Here is a 26,466-nt window from a genome sequence, read left to right on the forward strand (position 1 = left end):
TGTTATCACAAAACAGCGCCCCCCAATGCTCAAATTCATGCTCGCGCGCACACATTTGTCCAATCCCAGTAGAAACAGTTCCACTCGACGAATAGAAATCCTCGGCAGCGAAGTGGTCTCGACACACATCCAATGGACCGAGTGGTAGTAGCGGTGTGGTGCGCTGCTGGTGGGCACACTGGCCGGGACAGAGGAGCGCTTCACGGGGGAGTCAGACGGCAGCGGCTGCAATAAAGAATCGCACCTTGAATACATTCCGCGTCCAGTTCTAGTGAGGACGGAACCCCGGCATGGCCGGTGGTGCGGCGTGAGCGCGTCTGTCAAAGCGAAGATCGGAGGGATCCGAACACACGCACAAACATATACCGAGGGCCATGCACGGAGGCGCAGACGCTTCGTAGAACCGGTCGTAGAGCTGCGTGTGTTCCGAGCGTCTCCTCCACCTCGGGACATGGACTGACCCTCGTTCTCCGGATGATTTGATGGGGCTGCTCAGAGTCATGATGCCGCCCAAGTTGCAGCTCCTGGCGCTTCTCGCGTTCGCAGTTGCCATGTTCTTTCTGGAGAACCAGATCCAGAAGCTCGAGGAGTCCCGGGGAAAGCTCGGTAAGTTGGTGTCCAGCTTTTTTTGTTTTGTTTTGCGGGGGTTCAGTTGAGCCCCACGCCGATGTCCGTTTGTGGCCAGATGGCGCACGCAGGCTCCGTCCTGGATAACTGTGCATATGGCAGCCTTTTGTCCACATCTGTGACATCTTGCGTGAACTTGACGTTGGGTTTGGGTGGAAGAAAGCGCACTTTTAAAAAGAACCTGCTGGCAGGATGATAAACAATCCATATTCCAAAGCAAGGTACATACGAGACGTATCCCATATGTCTGTAAAGGCTATTATTAACCAGGTTATTTACTGAAACTTACTGGTCTTTTCTGGCTAATTTCCCTGAACAGTTTGGCACAATGCTCTCACAGCTTCCTCCTGCTACTCTAGTGTTCTTCAGTGGTCCAAAAGGTGCATTCTAAATCACACACCAGTGGCCAAGATCTTTAGGCTGCAGGCAGAAATAAAATCACATTTATTGGGGTATAACAGGATCTGGCAACCCAAGAATGATGCAGTAACAGTCAGGCCTCTAAGAGACTGAAGTTTGCTTCATTGTTTCTGCATTTAATGTCAAAACATTCACTCTTCATAACACAAGAGACACATCCCTTCTGCATCAGTCCACCTGTCTCAGGAAGTTTCTGTGGAATTGTCAACATACACATGAAGATAGAGTGGATTTATTTTCTGCTGTCCATTGAAAACGTCTTGGTCGACTCGATTCGTCCCCTGGACCTTGAACCCGACACTGAAAATGGGCAGCGTCACATCCATGAGTTACTCATGATGCATGTGGCATTCCTTAATCCAGAGTGAATGTTTTCTCACTCCACCTGGTCAAACTTCTGTTGACTTACTGTGAAACAGGTGACAGCTTCTAGACAAGAGAATACTGAGTGACGCAGCTGACTCTGGTGAGTGGTTCTACTCAAGAGTCTCTGCTGAATGACTTCTATTACTGGTGAGGTCTTGACGTTTGCCCAGACTGTAACATCACCAAATGTGACCCAACTAATCTGTTTTAAAGTCAGGCAGATCCCCAAATAAAATTCAAGTGTTCAAAATGATCCAAGCTGCATTCCTAAATTGCATCTGCTCCCAATCGTCTTCTCCTCCTTCACCCAAGTCTCATGCGATTGAAATGCGGCTCTGTTCAAGCCTTGTTGCTGCTTCCCATTAGGAGCAATGTTCCCAATAAATATCTGGGACATTGAAGGATTATCACAGCGGTGCCGTCACTGAGGGGGGTTTGAGGAACGGCGCAGTTTGCGCGGGCACCCCAGGGTGCAGTTATCGTACCTCAGGGGTTCACCCACCACCTTTTGTGTTGTTTGCTGCGTGAGGCGCCCTGCAGAGGGTTTAGTCCTCCGAGGCCACAATAAATATTTCTGAGGGTTGCAGCAGGGAGCACATGTGTAAGTATTAACATTAGCATCTGCTCTCACATTTTCGTGTGAGACTTTCGAGCGAGTCTGCCTCCTTCATCTGACCAGGATCATGTTTATCATATTTGATTTTACATCAGTATCAAACGTCCAGGCAACAGAGTGACCAAAACAAATTCACTTTCCACCAGCTAAATACATGAACTTTAACATGATTCGCTGAATAGCAACTACTTATTAAACACATTGCCTAAAATATTCCCAATTATTGGAAGCAGAAGAAGAGCCCTTGCTCAATTTATTAAGTGTCCATCACACAAGTTGATCCATTGATCAGTCCCCACTGGTCATGGCTAAAGAAAGAAGGTCACAAAGTGAATCATTTAACCTTTTTTATTCACAAAACAAATGTTTATTTTCAGTGTAATTCTGAAGCTACTGTTAAAAAATGAATTTGTTGACAAGTGTAAAAGTATACTCTGTAGTGGTGCTTAATATTTTGGAAGCATCTGTTGTACATGGGGAATAAAGTTTATCCTGAGGCGAAGCAGATGCGTAAAGATGCCCCGCTCCAGTTCTCCTCACCAAATTTTTGCAGCTACGAAGCTCACTGGAAACAAACCTGCTTCTCCATTAGACTTCATTCATTTGCTGAATAATGTATTTTAGTGTTGCAGATGACTGTTTGCAAAAGTGGAAGTGGTTGACTTTCATTTCTTGTACGTTTCATGCGAACTCAAGACGATTTTAGAAGCCGATCTGGGTTTGAACTATTCAGAGTTTTGATGACTGTATCGGCCCCTGACACGGTTTACCGCCGTCGTAAAGCTCTTTACGTTACACTGTTAAAAATACAATCCCCCTCAGGCGGCTCACACACACGTGGAGCAGAAACTGAGAGGCCTTTCCCCCAGCTGACCACCGCCATGAGAATGTGTCGACTTGGCACAAAGCGCTGTGATGGATAGCCAGACGGAACAGACGTCTGTATATTGGAGCTGCAAAATATGTGCTGCCTGGCCAAATATTTGAGACAGAGGCGTTTAGTGGCACGGTGCTGACTGATGCCGAAACACGCGACACAGTGGCAGATACAGCTGGCGCATCTGTGGGACCCTCAATTAAGTCGAGATTCTGATGCCCAAAACAAAGAGGGCCTTGTAAATGGGAGGCTGATTAAAGGGACTTGATTTGGAATCATCAACTTTGAATTGTACCAAACAATGGGTACAATTAAAACTACAATTTTCATCATGTTCTTTATGTCAAGTTTCTCTTCTACTTATTTAGAATTTGTTTCATGTGTCAGCACAGTTTGGCTCATCCATATTGTTTAATTTCTCAGATAAAGCAGTCTTCTACCCCATAAAATAAGTCCAACGTCTGGCCCGGGGGCCATGTGTGGCCATTGATCAGATGTCATGTGGTCTCATCTTCAGTCAAAGAATCTGTTATTTGTTGTCAAGTAGAAACAAACAGACACTGTCAGTCAGGCTTTTAGCTAGGATTTTGAAACCCAACCCATGACCCCGCCCCTAACCCCACCCCCCCAACACACAACAACTAACTAACCAACTTGCTTTGTAAAAAACAAACCTGTAAACATCTACTTGGCCATACAGGGCAATTGTTTGGCTGACCTTGATTCATTTTAAAAAATAATAAAAGCTAACATTTTTATAATGATTCTCTCCCTTGCTACAAGCCATCATGTGTACAGCCTAGTGTCTACATCCTTTTTCATACATTCATGCAAGATAAGCATGCAGTTGTATCAGCTGTCTGCGAATTTGGATCACATTCGGCAAAATTACCGGGCGGAAACATAATTCAATGTAAAACCAATGAGATGACACTAGGAGTTGGGCAGTATACAGGTACTAATAATACATTTAGGGCATCCTGCTGAGGAAACGTGACGTCCATTTTTTCATGTTTTGCAGTTTGGGGCCTCCGCCAGACGCGCAAGACGCCCTCTAGTTTAAAGCCTGCTGTCAGTCAAGTGAAATTGCCTGTGAAGAGGCACATGGAGCTTGATATCCGCTATGCATGAACTGTAAATAAATTTAAAATGGAACTCAGATTTATATTCATCTTCCACAAGGTTGTTTTGTCTCACGCAGTCATTTTTCTTCATGCTACATATCATTCAGACATCAGAGGCAGATGCATTTTCACTTTTGACCTTTTATAAAATTATTATAAAATAGTGTGAATCTAGTTTATATGGTTTGATGAATGACAGATCGGATATATTTGATGAGAAAAAGTTTTTTTTTGTTGTCAAATATCAGCATAGGGGATTCAAATTAGCATATGGCCGCAGAAGTTGGAGAGTTGAACCTTGTTTAAGAAGAAGCAGTTGGAATCTTTTTAATCACCATGGAATTGTGCTGCTGTAGACTTTAGAAAGTTGTAGCAACTTATCTGTCAGCATCATTGACAGACTGTACTTGGGCTTGACTGAAGAATGTCACGATGCAGGATCGAAGTGACACAGGGATCTGTGACGTGCAGGTGGAGAAACTTTCCTATTAGACATCTCCCACAGGGCAGGCAAGCTGCGATCTGCTTCCGAGCTAATCGCCGTCCCAAGGTTTTCGCCGCGGAGTCTCCTGCATCACAATCATGGGGCGATGCAGCTGTGACTCCTGCTGTGGCCTAATCCATTATTCTGGCAGCATTTCTCTCCAACTGCTGCTGCCAGCTGGGTCAACGCTAACGCACAGACCCGGAGATCGGAAACAGCTCCCTCCGATAAACAGCGATTACAATTTTCCCTCTATTTCAGTTCGGAAAGGCTCGCAGGACTTTTTGACCCCTGATTCTACACCTCGGGGCGGATGATTCCTGTGCTGAGTTTCACTCAAATATTTGATTTCACCGATCACATTTGAGGAATTTAATTGGTGGGCTTAAAGGTGGATCTCCCACTTGGAGCCAAACATAACTCGGCTTCTATTTCCTTCTAAGCAGGATGGAGTACCGTAAATTCCGGACTATACAGTGCACCAGAATATTAGCCGCATCCACTAAATTTAAGAAGGAAAATAGATGTTCATAAATAAGCTGCAGCGGTCTATGAGCCGCGGGTGCAGTGGTGCTGTCTGCACTGTAGAAAGGTCAGTGGTGCACCCAGCTTAAAGGAGCATGAAGATAAATACTAAACTAGTTTTGTAAAAATCCATACATTAGCTGTGTCGCCGTGTAAGCCGAGAAAAAACAAGAAAAAAGTAGCATCTTATAGTCCGGAAATTACGGTGTTTTTTCGACATCTCAACATACTGAGCATATTTTTATTTCTGCGAGTAAAAGCTATGACCAGAAAGGATGGCGTATTCCGAGTTGTGTCAAAGAAACTCTGCTTATTAAGCCGTCACCTTCTGGCCTTTGTAACCGGATCTGATGACCTTTGACCTGCAGTTCCCACTAGAAATATGCGTCACTCCAGAAGAACTTTCCTCCTGCGCTCAGTCCCGTTTAAAAATAAAGCCATTTCCATTCTGCGAATGATGCTGCACCGCAAACACAAGCGTCTTCTGTGAACTGTGCTAAGAAAGAAGCTGTTGGAAAATGGTTAGGATTTTATCCTCCCTACTCTTCATCATGTCGCCCTTCATCTTATTTCTCACAATCGATGACAGATGTTTGCAGTTTATTATCCTTAGAATTCCATGATAGTTAGCATCAAATGTCTCAATACAAAGCCATAGGCTCTTATCCAACGTGTCTGACACCATCAGGAGCAACGCTGTGTTCTCATCAGCTCACTGTCCTGTCATATGCAGACAAGTAACCTCAGATAACCCTGATCTGAGGTCTTCCCTTACGTCTCCTGTGGTCACCGTTATGTTCCCCCCAAATCGAGAGCAGGTGCGTCTTCTCCTAGCTATGCTTAAAAAGGCACTTTTCTAGATTGAACTAATGGCAGGGAGGGGTGAGCTGGACCCTTTGAACTGACTCCCAGCGTCTCAGCTATCCTCAGGAGTGCATGAGTCATTTGCTTTTGCTTTGCATGTGCTGCCTGCAGATTCCCTCCATGCAAGCGTCTCAGGAACATGCCATTTGAGCGTCTAATCTAGTGACGCCCACTGTGGAAATTGACATGCTCTGGAAGACGCGGGGGCCGTTGGTCTTTGTTAGATGGAGGCTGAGAGGATTTATGTCTGGGCTGCGCACTTTGTCTGAGAGGGAAGACGTCCCTAGCAAAGTGGGACACGCGGCGGCAACCGGAGCCGCTGTAGCAGGATGACAGACAGGCTAATCAGTCTGTTATGGACAGTTTCATGCCTGGGATGTAATTGGAGGCAGTTCCAGAGGAACACGCTGATCCAAACCCACCCATCACTCCTCTTCTCTGGCGTCGCTCCACCGCCGCTTGCACATGTGATTCAGCTGTCTTTATTTTCCGCTCTTGTCACTGCCGGGCAGAGGTGTCATTCTGTTGCCCGCCGTGCCGCCGTGGTCTGTTGCACCAGGAACCCTGCAGATATCGACCGCACATGTGGATCCAAGTGGAGATTGACTGATAGCTATTGAGCTCTTGGATGGAGGGATAAACCTCCGGCTGACATTCATTGACGAAACCTGCTGTGACTTTTTGTCGATACGTTTTCATTCCTGTAACCTCATTTGGTCGCTGTGTCAGCGAAGTCTTCATATTGTAGCAGGCTCCGGAATATGGCACAGCAGACATTCCATTTCATGTTACTTCAAAATATTGCGTTGTATTGTCTGATGAACAACGTGTGATGTTAGGCAGGGATGTGCTTTTTGTTTTGTGGTCATCTGTCTACTGAGGGAAATGGTGCCAAAACAGATGAAAGGGTTCTAAGAAAAGTTTCTGGAAATATTGACAAAGGGAGAGTCAGTGGTTCAGAAGGAGTTCTACAACTCCTGTCCTTTATCATGCATGCCATACTAAATACGACTGCCACCAACAAAAAGGGGGTTTTAGCAGAAATCTAAGCTCTTCAATTGTGTTTCCTGTCAAGTTATTTCCAGACATTTAAATTTGATTTTCAAACAGTCTGAAATCGAGTTCTTTGCACTTCATTTCAGAGCAGCAGCAACTCTCAGGAGGAGTAGAAGAGTCATTCCAACTTCCCTCAGCTGAGGAGAAGTGGTGGTGTCTGCTGATTCAGCAGAATGCTTCATGAAAATACATATTTACTCAAATGGACAGTGTTCTAGAGCAGTGATTCTTAACCATTGGGCCAGGGCTGAGCACCTCCTAGAGGGCCGCTAAAAGTTTTTTGGGTTAACACCTCTGGTCCGTGAGGGCCGCGAGGCGCTCAGTTTTAATACATTAGCCACGTGTGGTGGAAGTAGAGTGTCACTGAATTGACTTGGACATGGATCGTCCCCCAGTGATACTTTTATTTACACTTCACTTATATCTTCTTTGGAGTTTAAATAAAATACATTATTTTCATTTTATGATATTTAGACATGGTTTCATTTTATGTATTTTTTTCAGAATTTTATTCAGTTTGTATCAAGTGCACAAAGAAGTGACAAATCTATTAAGGACTGTTATTTATTTTCTGTTATTTATTTTTTAATTGTTTTCTGTGATTTATCCATTTCAAGGGTTGAAAGCTTTTACAAATGAAAATATATTAAACAATTTTTCATTATTAACATAGTGTGTATAATACGTTGTTTATCTCAGAGAAAGGCGTCTGTTAAAGGAATGAAAGAAGTGTCCTTGGACACAATGAAAAGTGCTTTTCAAAGGGCAAGAATGAGGTTGTTAGTTATTCCTGAGAGTGTAACGCTTTGAAAGATGATGCACCTTGAGGTTGTAAACTCAGACAGCAGGCACTGACTCTTGGTTTGGACTCTCTCCCAGCTATGACATTCGCAGCTGACGATTGTTTGTCAGTGATACACCACTGATGATGGTGGAAGATGGTTTCATGCTTGTGATCAGCTGCTAGTTAAATTGATAGACTCTGGAAGGGGATTTGGAATGAAGAGCTATCAAAGTAAGATTCTGTGGTGCCTAGTGAGAGCAGGGGAAGGGAGAGGAAAGCACCAACATGGTGGGTGTAAGAGGAGTAAACAGATCAGCCTGGCAGTGTTCTTACAATTCATTTCATCAGAATGGAAAGAGAGGAATTGTAGGATGTTTTCCAACACAAACATTTGCACTTGAGTAAATGTGTGTTTTTATCCCACATTTTCTAGTCTGATGTAAATAAAATGTTGCTTTAGGGTCAAAACTATGGGATGTAGGGGAGAAAACAACCAAAAACACTGGAGGAAATGCAGAGGGGAAATGCATAGGAGGTAGGTAAAGGGATTAAATATGAGGCGAGAAAAGGAGGAGACATAAATGATGAGACAAATGGTTAAGAAGCATCGACAGCGGAAAGGAATATGGGAGAAAGGGAGAAGAAGGCTAAAAGGGCATGTGGTGTGCAGACGAGGAAGGGTGTTATTTAAGTATATAGTAGTAGTGAGAGGAAGTAGACGGTGATGGGAACTCGAAGGAAAATAAATGGGTAGACTGACGGCGCATAGGGAAAAGGAAGGTAGGAAGTGTGAATGGAGTAGTTGGGGTAGAAACGAGAAAGGCATGGGGCTTGAGGGTGATAGGAGGGGATGGTGGGCGGTTAAACAGAAGGAAGGCAAAATTAAGAAGAGACAGGATAATGGTATGTGAATGTGGTTTGATGAGGAAAGGGGGAAGGGACATGATGAAGGGAGGCGGATGGAATGATGGGTGCCAAGTGAAAAAGAAAGCCAAGAAATGGATTAACAAGTGGGGAGAATGGAGAGGAGATTGGTGCTACCTGGGAGCTTGTGATGCAAGAGTGAAAGGAAGGAAGGAACGTATGAACGATAAAGGTAGAAAGGTTAATAGAGAAAAGGCGGATGGGAAATGAATGAAAACAAACAGATTAAGATAACAGGAGAAGAATGAGAGGCCAGTTTGAAAGAAAAGTTCAAAGAAAGACAAAGGAATGAAAGAATCGCAGAACGAAAATAAGCCTCGCTGCCGTGGTCATTGGCAGTGTGTTGTAAACATGGCATGAGAATCCCAGGCGTGCCCAGTCAATCCCAGTAAACATGAAGGACACTTGACTGCTGGATGTTGTAGCTTGTCGCGAAATGGGAGATGAAAGACAAGAACAAATACGGCAGTAAAGATGAGAGGATGACAAGTTTAACAGGCTCAGATGTTCTGCCGCGGCGGCGACAGGATCACCTCCTCTCATCATTAACTCTGTGAATAGCCGTCCTCTTTGCTGTCGAACAGGAGACGTGTAGTCGTCCCCAGACTCCTTTATATGCATTATTAATTATCTCTATCAGTGCCCAGGGACGGAGCTGGAAAGCCTGCAACCAGATCTGCGATGTCATTCTAAACATTGGTGGGATTACAACGGCTGATCAAATCAGGCAGTTTTTTGGGGGGCTGCCGAGGCTTTGTGTCACTTCTTCCTGTTACGAATCTTAGAGCTTTAGAAACTTTCTCTGATGGTTTGTCTGCCATTTAAAGAGCAAATGCGCCAGAAAATGTTGTCTAATTCCCTGCGCTCAGATATCGACACAGTGTGCCAGGAACAGATCTCCTCCAATCAATCCCCGCCGCCCACACCGCCACCTCCTTCTCCGTCCACCTGTCAGCCCTGCCTTTACTTAACAAGGCAGAGGAAAGATGGGATCTGCCATCTGTGTAAATTGCTCCATAATCTCATCTGACGGCTGGTTTCTGATGAGGGAGACAGAGCGAGACCCCTCTCCTTCTTTTAAGTCTCTCTGTTTTCCCAGACTTTATTGGCTCATCTGTCAGACGGCACTTCCGGCTTCGACCGCAGCCGGGATATATTAGTGGAGAAATGGCAGGTTGAATCACGGCGATTATCCTGTGCATCCCGCGCTCATTGTTGTCATTAGCGCCGAAACAAGGCTGCCTATTTCACGGTGAATTATAAAGTGAGCGTGTTATTTGTTTGATGAACACCTGCGACCTGGAAGTGTGACATCAGTCATGACTGGGTGAGTCGTTTGTGGATGATGTGGAAATAATGGAAATAGACTGACTGAGTGGTGCAGCGTCTCCAGTCACCAAAGAAGAGCTGAGCAAAAGGCAAAGCTCTTGATTTCGCGGTCGATCTTGGTTCCTCCCCTCACACATGGTCAGTAGGTGGTGACCGTAAGATGAAGATCAAGCGGCGAGAACAATGCCGTTGTAGTTGGTACAGTAAAATATCAGTGTTTAACCTTACCCTGGCCGTTTACTAGCAAGAGTCTGAATTTATTAATTTTCAAACCATCATATACAGTCGGTTCTTGACCACAATCCGTTCCAGACGGCCATTCAAGAAGTGAATTGTTCGAAATCTGAATCGATTTTTCCCATTACAATGAATGGAAAAACAAATAATGCGTTCCAAACCTTAAAATAGTCTTTTGTAGGAGTGAATGTAGAGTGTCTGCTGCAGGTGCGCTGTTCCTCTATGTGTGTGGCCGCTGCATGTGGGAGGGGTTGCCGAGTGAGTGAGGTCTCTCCAGAAGTGAAGAGGTGCCCGGTGCGTGTCCAGCTCTGAATGTGCGCTTCTGTGCAGTTTGGCTGTGACAAAGTCATAAACCAAGTCACGCTCTGTCCCAGACTCGCCTCATCCCTGTCCCAGCTCCAGCCCACAACAGGACATCAAACCCTGGAGTGCGCGCTACAGCCTCGGAGGTGTGGAGAGCGAGCACCTCCCCTGTGACACTCTACCACGGTCCAGTGCAGAGACAGGAAAGGTTTTACACCTCAATATGAAGAAATACCAGTCAGTAAATGTAGCTAACGGGACACGTCTGCATACAGAGGCTGCGTTATACACAATAACAAAGCACGTTGTGGGTCCGCTGATCGGTCCGCGCACGTTATATATCTTTTTTCAAGGGCGTTCGAGTTCTGGATTTTTGTTCAAAATCCGAAGCAAAAAAATCTAGAAATTTTGGTTCGAATTCTGATTTGTTGTTTCCGAGATGTTCCAAAACCGAGGCACCACCGTACTGTATGTCCCATAGGGGTGTAACAAAATACCGATGTGCTCAAATATCGTGATACTTGACAGAGTGATATTGTCTTGATGTATTAAGTTGGCTGTATGAGTATTTAATCCATACATTCTTAGATATGCTGCTGCATTTATAACTTGTTTAATTTGAATAACATTTTCTTTCTGTACACTGAAGTTATTTTGTTGATTAAGGAAGATGCTCATTCCACTGTCGAGCTGTGATATTTTGCTCAAAGTCTAATTGGAATGAGCATGTAACAGTAAACTTTACCTGGGACCTTGATTGTTGTGTTTTCAAACATTGGTGGAAGCATCTGGGACAACAGAAGTATCTACTATGTTCCGAAGGATGCTGTGTCTTTGTGGGACTGAAAGAAGATAGATGAAAATACTGTCTTCTCCTCGATGCTATTCCATGAGACATAAGGAAAAGATCCAAACTGCATACTTCTGAACACATTGGAGTCTGCAGCAGATTTTTCAGAGAATACTTTCACACCCTAGGTGTCAAGTGAAAAATGGCGTCAATGTAAAGGCCCTGGAATGATCACTCCCCAGTCCATCTCGCCATCACTTCCTCCACACCGTCCTGTTAGCTTCCGACATCAAGCTGCACTTCCTCACTAGCTTGTTCAGCTCAGCCACCTCCTGCAATATTGATGCCGCTTCTCCATCATGCCACCTCAGAGAGCAGCGCTGCCTGCTGCAGAGAAGCTCCCAGGGAGTCTCACGCCCAAATTTACAGCGTAACAGTTCATTGTTTCACTGTTCACTGCCACCCACCATCTGAAAGATTGAACTAGATGTAACAATTATTTGTACCGTGAACTTTTTACTTGCTGTTAAAGGCTGTGCTCGGACAAATGTGTGTCAGATTTATTAATGTGCATCGCTACTGCTGCTGCTTTTTCTATTGACAGATCATCTTTCTTTTCAAGACAATCGAATTACTATATGGAATTTATTGAGTTATTGTCAAGCCCTAGCACTGATATGAGTAAATTCAAATTTGTTATTTATTAAGTGGATGAATGTGCGGGTTCGTCCCACTCGAGTGCGAGTAAGTGCTTCAATAATAATGAGCCTTTCTGTCAAATTAGTGTTCCTTTTTAGAAAATTTGTTAGCAGCTCTGAGGCATGTGATCATGTGTGAGAATCAGGACGGGTCAGTGGGACTCCTCCCTGGAAAACTCCTCATGCGGGAGCAGCTATATTTTTAAAAATCAGAGGGAGTTCAATTTTCCATACGAAAATTAAACCCAAAATTCAAAAATAAGTCATTCTAGACAATTTCCACCAAGAAGCACAAGAAGATTTTTGTTTTTTATTTTTGTTAGTATCATTTTTTTTCTAGTATTTCGAGGACCTAAGACGATCAATTGCTACCACAGAAAACAATGTGCATGTTACCAGGTAATGGGCCCCACTTATTTTGAAAATCCTTATGTCAAGTCAAAGAAAAAGGATTTGTTTAGTGTTTGTTTAGTGAAGGATAAATAGTGAATTATTCCTTTTGAATTTTAAAAGCAAAAAATGTATTTAATTGACTTAAGCTTAAAACTTGAATGAATCTGCTCTGGAGGTGAGTTTCGTTCATCTTCTACCGTTTATTCCCTTATGGGGGTCATGCTTGGGCCCCAGCAGCTTGGGGCAGAAGGCGGGGGATACCCCAAACCGGTCCCCAGCCTGTCACAGGGCAACAAACCCTGTACTCACAAACAACTTATGTATGTTTTTGGCCTGTGGGGACAAACTGGAATAAACCCAATGCGGAGAACATACTAACTTCCCACAGAAAGGAATGAGGTTGTCCCTAACTGGAAGCGATCTGCACCCCTCTTGCCATGAAGCGGTAGCGCTAACCTCTACTCCATTGCTCCCCCAGGAGAACTTCTAAAGCCCGAAAGATACTCTGAACCCAACCCAAAGTAACTTATTTTCCCATGTAATCTCCCTAAATAGTTTTATTTTTAGACTTCTGTTTCAACTCCCCTCAATGACCCTCACTTGACTCATGATGGTCTGGAGGCCTTTACCCTAATCCACTTACACTGTCTGTGCCTTGTTGTCTGTCCAAGTGACAAGGGCGGCGCTGTCCTGCCTCCGTGTCAACAGACCACTTAGTGGAAATTTGCCGTCAGGATCAAACCCGTTTCCATCGTGATGGTTGATCAGGGAAAAACTAAAAGTCATTTGGAGGTTTTTCCGGACAGGTGACCTTTAAACCGAAATGGTTTGCTGGGTTTAATCATCGCTCACAGCAGCATCATTTTTCTTGGGAGTGTTGCAAACCCCTTCATGCGTCTGCGGCAGTGTGTGTTGGGAAAAGGCTTCCTCGTGACCCCTCCAATCCTGCCACCCATGCTGAATTTTTCTCTTTCTGTATGGAAGCAGAACCGGCGTGATAGTCATAACAATGAGAAATCCTCTGGTATTTCGGGAAGCTGCAGTTCCTCGACAGGAAATATCACGTCACCATGGAGCTTCATTATTTATCGGAATCTACGATGATATTCCCACACACATACACAGACACTCACACACAAGCATATATATATATGTACCTTGACTTCTTTACTGCAGCCGGTGCATCTGTTGATTAGAATTCTAATAGTGCAGCTTTTCCATTGCATATATTAGAGTCAGACTGTGATTCATAGCTCAGCAGCTCTTTTTGCTTTCTAATCAGATTTATAAGATAAATCTAGAGGGTGAATGCGTCGCGAAACCACCACTGTCCTGTGTCGTTTTTTTTTGGTGTGCAGCTTTGGATTTAGTCATCAGAAACCATATCAGAGCCAATGTGAGCCCATAATTCACTAGTTTTTTTTACCAACATACACTGAAACAGCGTGTCCCAGTTAGCACAAGGCTTTTAGCTGGCGTGTCCCCAATACTGAAGCCCCTCTATGTCTGAGATCATCATCTTTTCCTTATTTTAGCTATCAAATCTTCAAAAAATAACGTTTTTTTAAACTCATAAAATGTAGTTTTCATATCATTCAGGACAGTTATCAACTGGAAATGTTAATGGTGAAAGGTAAGCATGCCGTTCTGCATCCATTTTTATACTTTTTTGACAAATTTTGATCTCCATTTTGTCTTCTGCACATGTCCTGCAGTGTGGATGTAAGGAAATGCCAGTGAAGAGGAAGTTGGATATCTGACAGTTTGGCATTTATAGAGAGAGTAATATTTGCTACAATTGACAACCAGGAAATATGTAACAGACTATGCATTGTATCCCCTGCTGTTCACTGTTCACCAACCCCCTTGTGTGCTGTTAATCAGGCCTTGTTTGTATCCGATTGTCAGCTAAAAATGTCCATAGCCTGAGTGGGAATTCTGAATTCTGAGTCGACAGTGAGGTCACTTCATCTCATACCCAGCTGTTAGAGTGCATGACCAGAGTCTGTGGTCACAATCCGACCTCCTCGCTCGGTTTCCCTGCTCCCTCTCGTCACCCAGCTGTGAGCTGGATGTCAAAGAATGAGGCTATTCATTCATGTAACCGTGGCGACGTTGGTCACTGTTGAATTCATGCTGCTGTTAAATATCGGTTCTGAAATTCTGCAGCGTGTTGTTTTGTGATCACAATGGTGATGCAGGTTTGGAGCTGAAGGCCAACGCAGCGCCTCTCTCTCTCTCTCTCTGCCCCCTGTCAATCCACTCCCTGAATTAAAATCATTTGTAAGTGCACATGGTGTCCGAATGACTGCCAGTGCTGCAGTGGTGACATAACTGTCCCCACGGAAACCTGGCACCCGCCAGCACCGGTGTTTGTTTTCTCGACTCTTCATGGAGGGAAGAGGGAGCGACAAGGAGACAAACTTAATTTTTGCAGAGCCTCGACTTAGATCTTCTCCCTGTCATCCTCCATTGATTTTGCAATTCAGCGGCGTCCAAGCAGAACCGTACAAGCCATACACCTTCAGCCGCCGCCGATGGCCGATCTCTATTACCATCGTGCCCGGGTCTCCGGGTTGAGGAGCCTCGGTGCAAAGAGAGCCTTGACCGTGATCAGGGCAGTGATGGATTTATGAGCTGGTTGGAGAAAGGATCATCCGCGCTCCCCACTTTATTATGCCATCAGATCGAGTGTGATGGCAATAAAACACCACTGCCAGTCACGAATGGCAGATCGCGCAGCTGATATGAATGATGGTCTGGAATGGTTGCGTGTGATCAGCCGCGAAATTGCTTCAGTAAATAATTTCAACGACGGGCTCGTTCCCTGCCGACTCCGACTGAAAGTCTCGGTAATAGGCTTGCTGTTGTCACAATGTTTAAGACCCGTGTTGGCTTCACGGTTCGTAATTAGCTTTTAATGCGCGGAGACGGCTGGAGGGAAAGCCACCGACGGAAATGTGGAATGAAAAGGCGCCCGCTGTGTGGTCGCAGTAATTCAAGCTTTTGTTCTCTAATTAAATGACCTCAGAAGGGAGAGCCCAGCTTAAGTGTGTGTGTGCGGCCGCTGATATCAAGTTTTCCTGCCAGGCCGCGATGAATGGCGCGCAAAGCCCCCTCCGCGGCCGCCATCTTCAGACTTGGCACAAAGCACCCCAGCTTTCACAAGGGCTTTCTGGGGGTCTTAACATAGTTTGGGGTCTTGTAGTTAGGGACACAGTAGCCGTGGTCCGGGGCAGCCTCTCACACTTGAAATGTCTGAGGAGAGTTGATGCCTGGGATCAGATGAGATGCAAGATTTAAAAAAAAAACGCTCATTAAAGAAAGGACCTTGAACAAAACTTTATTTCTCAAGAAGTGCTTGACGGAATAAAAAAAAATAACAAAGATACACAGACAGACAATGTCAATTTCTTTAGTGTAGTCCTGCGCTGTTTAATAAAATATATACCTAACTTTTATTTTCATTTTTGCTTTTATTTATATTTGTATTTTTATTTTGTATTTTCATCTGCACTATGTATGCGGGAAAAAAATAAAACTTAACCAACTTGAGTCATGTAACTGTGAAGATGAGATTTGACTGCCATAGTTTTGGTTAGTTTTATTAAGATATTTTTTCCCTCATTAATTATTATACATGTATTATATTGTGATTAAACAGCACTGATGGTTAGCGAAATAGATTTGAAAGAACCTGTGTCGCTTATTGCGGTGCACTAACCCATTTGCTAGCATAATAATATGATGAAGGATGCGCTAAAGTTATCACTTCCAATTGACATGTTGGTACCGTTGACAGAAGGGGAGCTAAGAAAATATTGATGCAGTCGAATATCGTGATACTTGATATCACAATACTTTATCGCTATATTCATATCCCTCCCTTTAGCTCTTAGACAAGATTTAGCAAACCTGTTGTTGTAATGTCAGCTGACCATGCTCCATCACATGACCGGAAGTAATAGAAATGAATGGGGAATTCTTAGGAAAGTAAATCTAAATCAACCAATTCAACAGCAATAAGTTATGATCATAGTAGTTGTAGTACTACTAGTAGTAGTATCAAGAAGAAGAAGTAAAAGAAGAAGAGGAATGGCCACAACAGCCCTTTTCTTGGCTTGAACACCTGCTTCCAAAATGTCTCTGCATGTGGTTGAAGAAGAGAGTGAAGGCAGTGCGGAGTGGGTGGGCTGAGACAGAAGAGTAGCTGCATCTGCAAAAGAGAAGCTTTGTAGATGGGACATGCTCTGACTTGATATGTGGATAAAGAAGAAGATAAGTATGTTATCTAACAAGTTCAGTGAAAATATACTTCATAATGAATGTAGTCATTCACAAATAATAGTTTAGATTAGAAGAAAAAATAAATTCGGTCTGCGTGGCCAAGTACACCCTTTGTGAGGTTTGATCTGGGAGGCCACCTGCTGTACTACATCACACACCATTTTACTACATAATTCCTCGAATCTCTCCGTCTTTCTCGGCCTCCCTCCTAGTCATAAAACCTAATCCTGCGCCCATGTTGGAGCTCAGGCATTGAAATTCCGGCATAGCAACGTGGCCTGCTGTTGTTGTGGGAGAGTGGCAGCTCTGGACGGATGTGTGAATCAACGTCTCCATTACATTTGTCCCACCGCAGGGAGGTGACAGCCTTCAGCAGTAACAACCACCTGGCACGTCCCCGCGCCGCCCGTGTGGGCGCAGCGCGCCACCAAAGGTAACCGGATCCAGCTTTGATGAGGGGACATTAACAGCTGCTCAGGCTGGCGTAAGACAGGGGGCAGTGAGAGTGTGTGTGTGTTTCCTCGCAGACGGAGGCGAGGCGAGATGACGTCTTGATCGGTCCTCAGAAGCTGTAACAGTAGCCAGTAGATTGAATCAATGCAGAGATTTAGAAGCCCGTTGGCTCTGCTCAGGGCTCCCACGGATATTAGGTGCTCTTGTGTTCCACACACACACACACACACACCAATCTTCCTGAGCTCACTCAAGCATTGTCAACGCCAGTCAATCTGAGATGAATTCAGATGGGAAAAAAGCTCAAGGGCAACAAAAGCTTGTGTTCCTTTGTGTTTTCTCAAAATGAAGAGTGCAAGTCTTTTCAGCTGCTTTGGCAAAGTTGATATGGAGGGGAGGCAATTAATTTTCCTCCATAAACACAATGGACTATTGTGCGAGGCCATGACTTCAAATCTTGATTTGGTGAAAGTACTATGCAAAGTATAGTTTAAAATACTATCACTCCGGAGAGCAGAGGGAAGCGAGAGGAAAGAATATGACTTTATTATATGAGTGATTCATAGAGCAGCCATTCATCCGGTTGCTACCATTTGGCTAGACCCATGATGCATTGGAAAATGAATATGATAACCTTTTATATTCAGGCGGAAAATGAAAAAGTAGGAAAATAATAACAAGCCGCAACTCAAGGCAGACTTTATAAAGTCATTCACAAGTAATACAGCTGTGTATGCGCTATTGAGAAAAGTCCCAAAATTATTTTTTAAATATTCAATTTGGGACCCCAGAACTCAGCTGGCGACCCTTACCTTGCCTCACGCTGCGTGGTTGGAGGTTGGGTCTGGGTGAGCAGGGAGCTGAGGTGTTCACACCAAGCGGCACCAGTCCAACCGCTCACACCCACAGACAATTTAGAGCCTTCAAATAAGCAGCTATGAAAGCAAACCAGAGTGGCGGAAGGATGCCCCCACCAGTAGCAGGGGAATGTATTAATTGTAATATTTAGCACATGAATTTTGGTGCCCAAATCACCGCTATAATTAATCCCAGTGTTTTCAGTCTCCAGCCCCGAGCTCTCATCTGCCGTATTACCTCGATAATAAGGAAACAGTTTTCCCACAGGCAGCGAGTGAGTTTATCACCACGATGTTCGGCATGATATTAAAAAAGTGAACACGCTGCAGTTTATTACGGAGCTAAAAGTGAAGGTTGGGGACTCATCCCGAAGTCTCTTCCTTAAACTGTCTGTAAAACGGGGAACAGTCCTCTGTGGCATCATTCTGAAGTAATGTTAAATGGAGACGAGAATAGAAAGGTTTTGGATATGACTAGCTTTCACTGTGGCGCTTTATCAGAATGAGAAAATTGCCAAGTTAAACATGAAACTACCTTGTGTGCTAAAATATTAAACATATATCAAGTAGTTCTAGATTTCATAACCGAAGCACCGAAACCTTTGGAATGGAGGGTATGCTTCATTGTGACTTTATACATGCATTAAAATACAAATAGTTTGAGAAAAAAATGCAATATTTTAATGATAAGGGTGGTGTGTTGCATATCTGAACATATATATTAGAATTTTAATCTGTCATTAACTTGATGTAGCTCTATAAAGAGAAAAAACAAATACATAATACGAGTGTTGGGCACATTTAGCCCCACAAATTCATCATGAAGATCTTCCTTACAGACACAAAGCAGAAGTAGAGTTCAGTTTGCCAGCGCTGTAATGAAAGGCTCCCTCTTGTAAATCCAGCCTCGCTCTCTCCGTGGAGTCAGAACGTTCCTTTAAGAGCTCAGAACAATTTACCTTCATCAAAAGTTCTTGCTCTTGCGTTTGCTTAGAATGTGCAGCACGTTTGCATTGATTCTTGATAGTGGTGTGATGATAAATTGACTCAATCCATGCGGTTTAATCCGCAGTAATGGAAGCACTTTCAGCTCTCTTTCTCCTTCACTTAGTCATGATGGTGGAGGCAGCTGTTGCTGGGGCAAAGCTGGGCTTCTCAAGCAGCGCTTTACCTTGAGAGTGATGGCTATTGTAAGCCAAGCTGTTAACCTAAGTGGCAGCACTTTTTATTCCTCTGTTGAAAACTTTTAATCATTTCCATCCAATATCCTCACCAGCAGTCGAACTGTAGAAAGGTAGTGTCATGGCTGTCTATGAGATCAGACCCAGTTGCTGAATTGTTGTTGGCTGACTGGGAAGATCGAGGGTAGATTTAACAAGGTTTTTTAACAATTCCATGAGAACTCAAAAGACGAACAGGAACAGAGAACCAAGGGTGCTGATACCAGAACACGGAACGGGAAATACACTCAAGGGCAGGGTAAAAACTGTGAGGACATGAAGGAACCATCTGGCAGCGCAGACTGGAACTCAGGTGTAGAAATCAGTGGAGTCTGATCAGTGGAATGGGATCCAGCTGCGCTGCTGTGAAGCTTAGGAGAGAGCGGGAAAAGGAAATGACACACAGGAACACCGGAAATAACAAAATTAAATCTCAACAGAAACAAAACACGACAGGTGGGAGAAGAAGAAGAAGAAGAAGAAGAAGGATACATACAATTAACCAGTGTGTGAGAATATATACAACAACAGCATGAATGTGATATGTGTTAATATATTATTATATGTGTGCAGTCATTTAAAAATGTCACATTTAAATGTGTCATATATATCAAAAATGTTAAGAATACTGAGCAGGGTAATCTGAGTAATAATGGTGTAATTATTAATGGATGTGAGGCAACATTAAGATAGAAGTATAATTGAAGATTAGTTTCAACAGAAATCTAGTAGTACGGGGGACAAAAGGGGCCAAGTTGCTGGCATGTATGTTCAATATTTGAACATGTATTTTATATTATACTTAATATAAAATAAAAAAGGGGAAATATTCTTAAAAAAAAACAAAACAATAATATCGCTGAGTAAGTTAATAAGTAGTTACAAATATCAATTTTGTGAATAGCCGCACAGATCTGAGCTGCGGTTTCAGCTTATGTTGCACAAACAGTGGACGCTGTGATGGCAGTTCATCCTTTGTTTCAGACTCTCACTTGTTTTGTGAAATGACTTGCTATTATCCACTTTGTGAAATGGCAAAAATGTCTCCTACAACTGTGGAACTCCTGACAGAGATGAGATTCTGACCTCGACTCAGCATTTAGCATGCAACGAAATGGAAGATGGTAATGCTAATAACAACAACATAAATTTCTTCATGTCTTCAGAGCGAGCCATCGCCAGACACGAGGTCCGAGAGATCGAACAGCGCCACACGCAGGTCGGCCTGAGAGAGCGAGAGCTGTCCCTGTCGTTGATGTCCGAGCAGGACGACGACGTGGTCATCATCTACAACCGGGTGCCAAAGACGGCCAGCACGTCCTTCACCAACATCGCCTACGACCTGTGCGGGAGGAACCACTACCACGTCCTGCACATCAACACCACCAAGAACAACCCGGTCATGTCCATCCAGGACCAGGTCAGTGAGAAGAGCATGACTGTCGCCGACTGTCTGTGTCGTAACACTGTCCTGTACAGGTTCGCTTCGTGAAGAATGTGACGGAGTGGAGCGAGATGAAGCCTGCTTTCTACCACGGACACGTGTCCTTCCTGGACTTCACCAAGTGAGGGACATTTATCAATCATTTCCATGTTGATATTCCAGTCTTAAAAACTGTAAAAACGTTCTTGCTATCCAAAAATCTATTTACATTTTCAATTAATCGTCGCAACCCGACCCAGCTGAGGAACATTCTTCACTCTTTTATTACAATATATAATGTATATAATCATAATTCTCCCTCAGATTTGGTGTGAAGAGGAAACCCATTTACATCAACGTGATCCGAGACCCCATCGAGCGGCTGGTGTCTTATTATTACTTCCTGAGATTCGGGGACGACTACAGACCGGGCCTGAGACGGAGGAAGCAAGGAGATAAGAAGGTGCAGATGATGATGAAGCTGGCGCTGTCTTAGACTTGTCAATATTCCTCTCAATCACAATTTCTGTGTTTCAGACGTTTGACGAATGCGTGTCAGCTGGGGGGTCAGACTGTGCCCCGGAAAAACTCTGGCTGCAGATTCCCTTCTTCTGTGGACACTATTCTGAGTGCTGGTGAGTAGCAAGGCAACAGTTCTGTTAAAGAAGTAAAGAAAGAATGAAAGAATGAAAATAAAATTTAAAAAATGTACAACTGAAAGTGTTGGTGATGTGTATAAAAATACATGAATATGAAAATGAACTGTAAAATGGAGGAATGTATCTTTGAATAAATGAGGAAATAAAAAAAAAATTACAAAATCACTTTATTGCCATGGCACTCAACCACGCCCTTTACCCTATATCATGATCCAGTCTATATGTCATGATACTATTTTATTTCCATATTAAATATTCTGATTGTAATGAGCTCAAGCGGACAGCAGATGGCAGTTGCACCACTTTAAGACAAACAAGGGGAAACACGAAGAAGAGTCAGCTATGCAAGGACTGAATGAGAAACTTTCGTTGTTAATGGCCACATGAAAGTTATATATATATTTACAGAACACAGCCAAATTCAAACCTCTGTAAAAGCCCCATTCGTAATTATTCATTGGTAAAACACTATAAATAAATTAGGGTCTATATATGTAAATAAATAGTGTCTGTGAATGAATTTTTAAGCAGGAATCGGTTTCTCTCCAGATTTGTTCCGCAAACATCCAACTTCTTCGTCCTTGCGCTTCCTTTTTGTGCCTGTTATATTTACTCTTCCCTCTCTCCCTGTGGTGCTTTGAACGTTCTATCAGGAGAGAACTTTTACGTCTTCACATCCCTGGATTGCAGCATCCTTCCTCACTTGCTCTCTAAAAAGCCTGCAGAATCTGTGTCAACATGAACGTTTCTGGAGACTTGGGGCAGCCTCAGATATTTCATTGTTTATACACCGCCTTTGGAATATTGTTAGATTTGATCTACATATACATAAACTCTGTGATGTTTGAATATCATTCCTATGTGCTTGCTATGCAAATGTACAGCTATACAGTCCATAAGCACTGTGTCTGTATATATAAATTCCTCCCCTCCGGTGCTTTACTTTGATTTAAACCCATTTCTTTGTTCATTATTCTCCCCCAACCTTGGCTGTACCTGGCTCTGGCTTTTATTGTTCTACATTTATCCTTGGCTTGCTCTTCTTTTTTTCAACAGTCGGGTCTGCCTTTCTTTTTTTTCAACAGCCGCTCAGTTTTGTTTCTGTGTCAGCCTCCGTTGTCCTCCACTCGCTGCTGCTGCTGCTGCTATTTATGTGATTTTTTTTTTGTCCTCCTTGTTGAGAACATGTCTTTAAAACCACTGTGTTTTTAGGAACGTGGGCAGCCAGTGGGCTCTGGAGCAGGCTAAATACAACCTGGTGAACGAGTATCTGCTGGTCGGTGTAACAGAGGAGCTGGAAGACTTTGTTATGATGCTGGAGGCGGCGCTGCCGCGCTTCTTCAGAGGCGCCACTGAGCTGTACAAAACAGGTAATGCACAAGCATTGCTGGCTGTCAGCTTTAATATTTACGCTCCCCGCACTAATTTAGTTGCACTGAGATTGATCTCCTGATAAGAATGTGTGCGCACTGGTTGCATATTTACATCCTGAATTGCTCCCCGGAGAGTTTGACTCAGATCGATACACACTCCGATGGAGTCACAGATTAGTTACAGTCATTGCTGCCTCCATGAAGAATGGAGACGCGGGAGTAATTAAATATTCCACTGCAGATAAATGATTCGCCCGTCAGATAAGAGTTGATGCATTTATAGATTTAAATTGGTATTTATTTCAAAACAAATTTTCCTCTGACATTTTTGAATAATTGCTTGGAATTCTTTCAAAATCGAAAGTGTTGTTCTTTGTCGACTACAAGCTGTAAATATAGCTTTATTTACCGTTGGAATTGGTTCAAAGAGGCAGACTGTGGGTGCTTGTACACAGAGCGCAGGGTTCAAACTGGAGCACCAGCACTCAGACAGACACAGAGATGTGTGGAACTGAGACATGAATAGAGCAACCTGCTCAGACAGAGGCAAAGAAGTGCACTCAGACACAAAGAGGTTAAAACAGCAAAATAAAAGGCCAAACAAGAGATGTGGACACAAATCCAGATAGTGGAAAAAACAGAAGATGTACAGATCAAACAAAGAACCAGAGAGATGGAGAAATGGACTCCAGCAGAGACACTGGCATAAAACAGAAACACAAACTGAGACTAAGACACAGTAAACGGCAGAAGACGTAGACACAAGCAGAGGTGTATACAGAGTGATAAAGAAACATCGCCACGGACACAAGAGACACAGACAAAAGGGGGAGACACAGACTCAAGAGGACGGAGGTATAAAGATGCACAGGCCCAAACAGAGGCAGGAGACATGAATAAACAGAGCTAGACACTAGTGAGACGGGAGACAGAGACACACACAAAGCGACAATTATACCAATACAGTTTGCAATCACATTTTGTTTCATTCAACGTTATTAAACGTTGAGACGTTTGCGCAGAAATAGACACAAGTACACACACACACAAATTGCTTTTCTACTCTCTGTAAATGAAATTCTGCAAAACACGCGCCTGTAGATGTGTCCATATCGTTCCTATTTGCTGAGCTGCAACCCAATAAACCACTTCTCTGCTCTCGCTCCCGACCAGGAAAAAAGTCCCACCTGAGAAAGACCACGGAAAAGAAGCCAGCCACTAAAGAATCAATCGCAAAACTGCAGCAGTCAGCCATTTGGAAAATGGAGAACGAGTTCTATGAATTTGCACTGGAGCAGTTTCAGTTTGTCAGAGCGCACGCTGTCAGAGAGAAAGATGGCGAGCTCTACCTGCTGGCACAGAACTTCTTCTATGAAAAGATCTACCCCAAAAACTGAGACACGCTTGACTTTGTGACATGAAGGGCAGGACACTTGCCAAGAGTGACGGAGTGAAGTGAAGGGCCGGGCGCAGCTGCTGTGAGTCTGACCGTGGTGCAGACCCTCCGGCAAGCAGACTGGTGCCGGCACTCCTCAAATCTGTGCCTGCCAACTGGACCAAGAGCTTGTGTTACTTCCGTCACGTCAGCAGCTTCCCAGCAGCCCCCTTTCTCTTGAGTGTCAAAGGTCGCCTGAGCTCTACAGAACCAACGGCTGATCAAGACTTAGTTTGGGTTGTCCCCATGTACTTTCACTGGCTCTGTACTGTTTGTGTTTGGTTGTGTTTTAACTCTATTGTAAGTGAAGAATGTGACAGCTTGATGGTGACACGACGCTGCCATGACTCATCTTCACTGCTGTATCAGTGAACCAGAACCTTTGAGGTTTTTATTACACTTTCTTACTGGTCCATTTTGTTCCATTTGTTCAAGAAAGAACGCTTGATGTTATTGAGCGGCAGATTTCAATAGAAACACTTTCTCTCCACATAATTGTGACTTTAATTTATTTATTTCATGGCAGTCAGTTTGAACTTGCTGCCAACCTCAGCTTGTTTACGGTTTTTCCACTTGAGCCGATGACATTTACAAGGTGTGGATATTTCTGTACATAACGGTTGTTCATTTAAAGATTTCTAAACCTGAAGGAAAAGCATTTTAAGAAGAAGGCAACTCTACATTAGATTCATATCCATTTTAGTTTTGTACAAAAGAAGCAAAGTGTCCGGTGGGGTAGGATTGTTTTTAACTTTGTTATTCTACTACACTAAAGGGATCATCCAGGCAGTGACTCATATTGCTAGATTGAAGGATTATTAAAGACTGCTCTTGAGTATCTGTGTGCCTTCTTTACCACCAGCTTCATCAAAACTGCTCTCCTCTTTGACTGACACAACACATTAAACACACAATATAGAACTACTTTAGTTTACTGTGTCTTTCTGCAACTTAACATCTCCATAATAATAATGTTGATCATAACTACTGAGTGGTGAGTCTTAATGTTCAAGTCAGGGTGAGTCATATTTTTGACCTCCTGTTTGACCTTTCCTCGTGTTGGAAGTGAGCTGCAGATTCGAGCGGACAATGAAATACGACAGCAATATGACGTGTGGATGCGTTACTTAATTCGACCTATGGAGGACGCTAAAGAGCAGTATTGGTTGCGACTACTGGTCCATACTTTTTTGCAGTACTCGGTGTTCAGAAAATACCACTGAAGACTTGAAAATAATTTTATTTATTTGCAAAATTACCCTCCATATTTTAGATTATGATGCTGTCAAAATATCACTTAAATTCGTTTTTTTGTACATACAGATAATATTAAAATAAATTAAGTTTAAATATAATGTCATATTGGGGACATAAGTTTGGAGGTGACCACAAAGACATATCGGTTTCAGGACTGCATGTTATTTACTAACAATAGCATTAGTTTTCCCCCCCTTTTACAAGCATAAGTAGCACATATAATCTCCATATATAAACATCCATGCATTGGTCATTATATAAAAAGTTATTACAGTCCCCTCCATTAAATACTGAGCCGTTTTGGCGTGACGACAGATGCTCAGTGTTCAGAACATTAGGCCTGTGACGACAGAGTCCATGTGCCTTATGTAACGCAGCAGTTAGTCTTCACGCTGAGGTGTGACATGTCATGCTGCAGCACCAGCAGAGAAGAGTTTAGAGCCTGTCCTGTCCTGCGGTTTCTCCATAGCAACTCCTCCCGCTTGAGCTGGCTCGATGGCTCCCGAGTAAACGCTTGACTCTTATTCAGTATGACAGCACATGTTTGCTCTGCAGCGCTGGTTGACACTGCTTCTGCATGATAGTGTAGATTTGAATGTCAATCTCTGATCTGGATTACACACCTCTTTCTGTGTTTGACTTTCACGTAAATGTCATCCAACTGTCGGATGTGTTGACTCCCATGAACAGTATGACACACCAGACAGCAGCACAATAATAAAATAATCCATTTAAAATTTACTGCCTTGCAAACTTCAGAGACGTTTTCCATATGCCAGATTCTTGCTGTTTGTTTGAGTTCCAGAATGCTGCTGCCACTACTGCTACTTTGCTACTAAAGATATGTTATGGATCATAAATAAATAACGGGTGAAAACCATTTTTTACATACCTGGAAATGAGCTTGCTGGTTGAGGTCTGCACTTGCCGATTGCTTTTCTAGTTGTACAAAACAGCCTGTAGTACTTCAGCATATTAAATAACTTGTGTGGCCCTTTAAATGTATCGCTTTGATCTTCATTCAAGTCAATGTTAGATTAGAAAAAGAAGGCAACTGTTTATTGTCCAGTTTGTGTCATTTTATG

General features: G+C 43.4%; 1 protein-coding gene across 1 annotated transcript; it reads left to right on the forward strand.

The window, feature by feature from the left end:
• The first annotated feature begins 60 nt into the window (after positions 1-60).
• hs2st1a (heparan sulfate 2-O-sulfotransferase 1a) lies at positions 61-26,369 on the forward strand. Its single transcript, XM_053883207.1, has 7 exons — positions 61-606; positions 20,401-20,654; positions 20,714-20,799; positions 20,982-21,120; positions 21,195-21,292; positions 22,529-22,686; positions 23,863-26,369. The coding sequence occupies exons 1-7, from the start codon at positions 483-485 to the stop codon at positions 24,084-24,086; spliced, it is 1,083 nt and encodes a 360-aa protein (XP_053739182.1). The 5' UTR covers positions 61-482; the 3' UTR covers positions 24,087-26,369.
• The last annotated feature ends 97 nt before the right edge of the window (positions 26,370-26,466 follow it).

Source organism: Synchiropus splendidus, chromosome 13, assembly GCF_027744825.2.
Source record: "Synchiropus splendidus isolate RoL2022-P1 chromosome 13, RoL_Sspl_1.0, whole genome shotgun sequence".
In the NCBI taxonomy this organism is placed as follows: Eukaryota; Metazoa; Chordata; class Actinopteri; order Syngnathiformes; family Callionymidae; genus Synchiropus; species Synchiropus splendidus.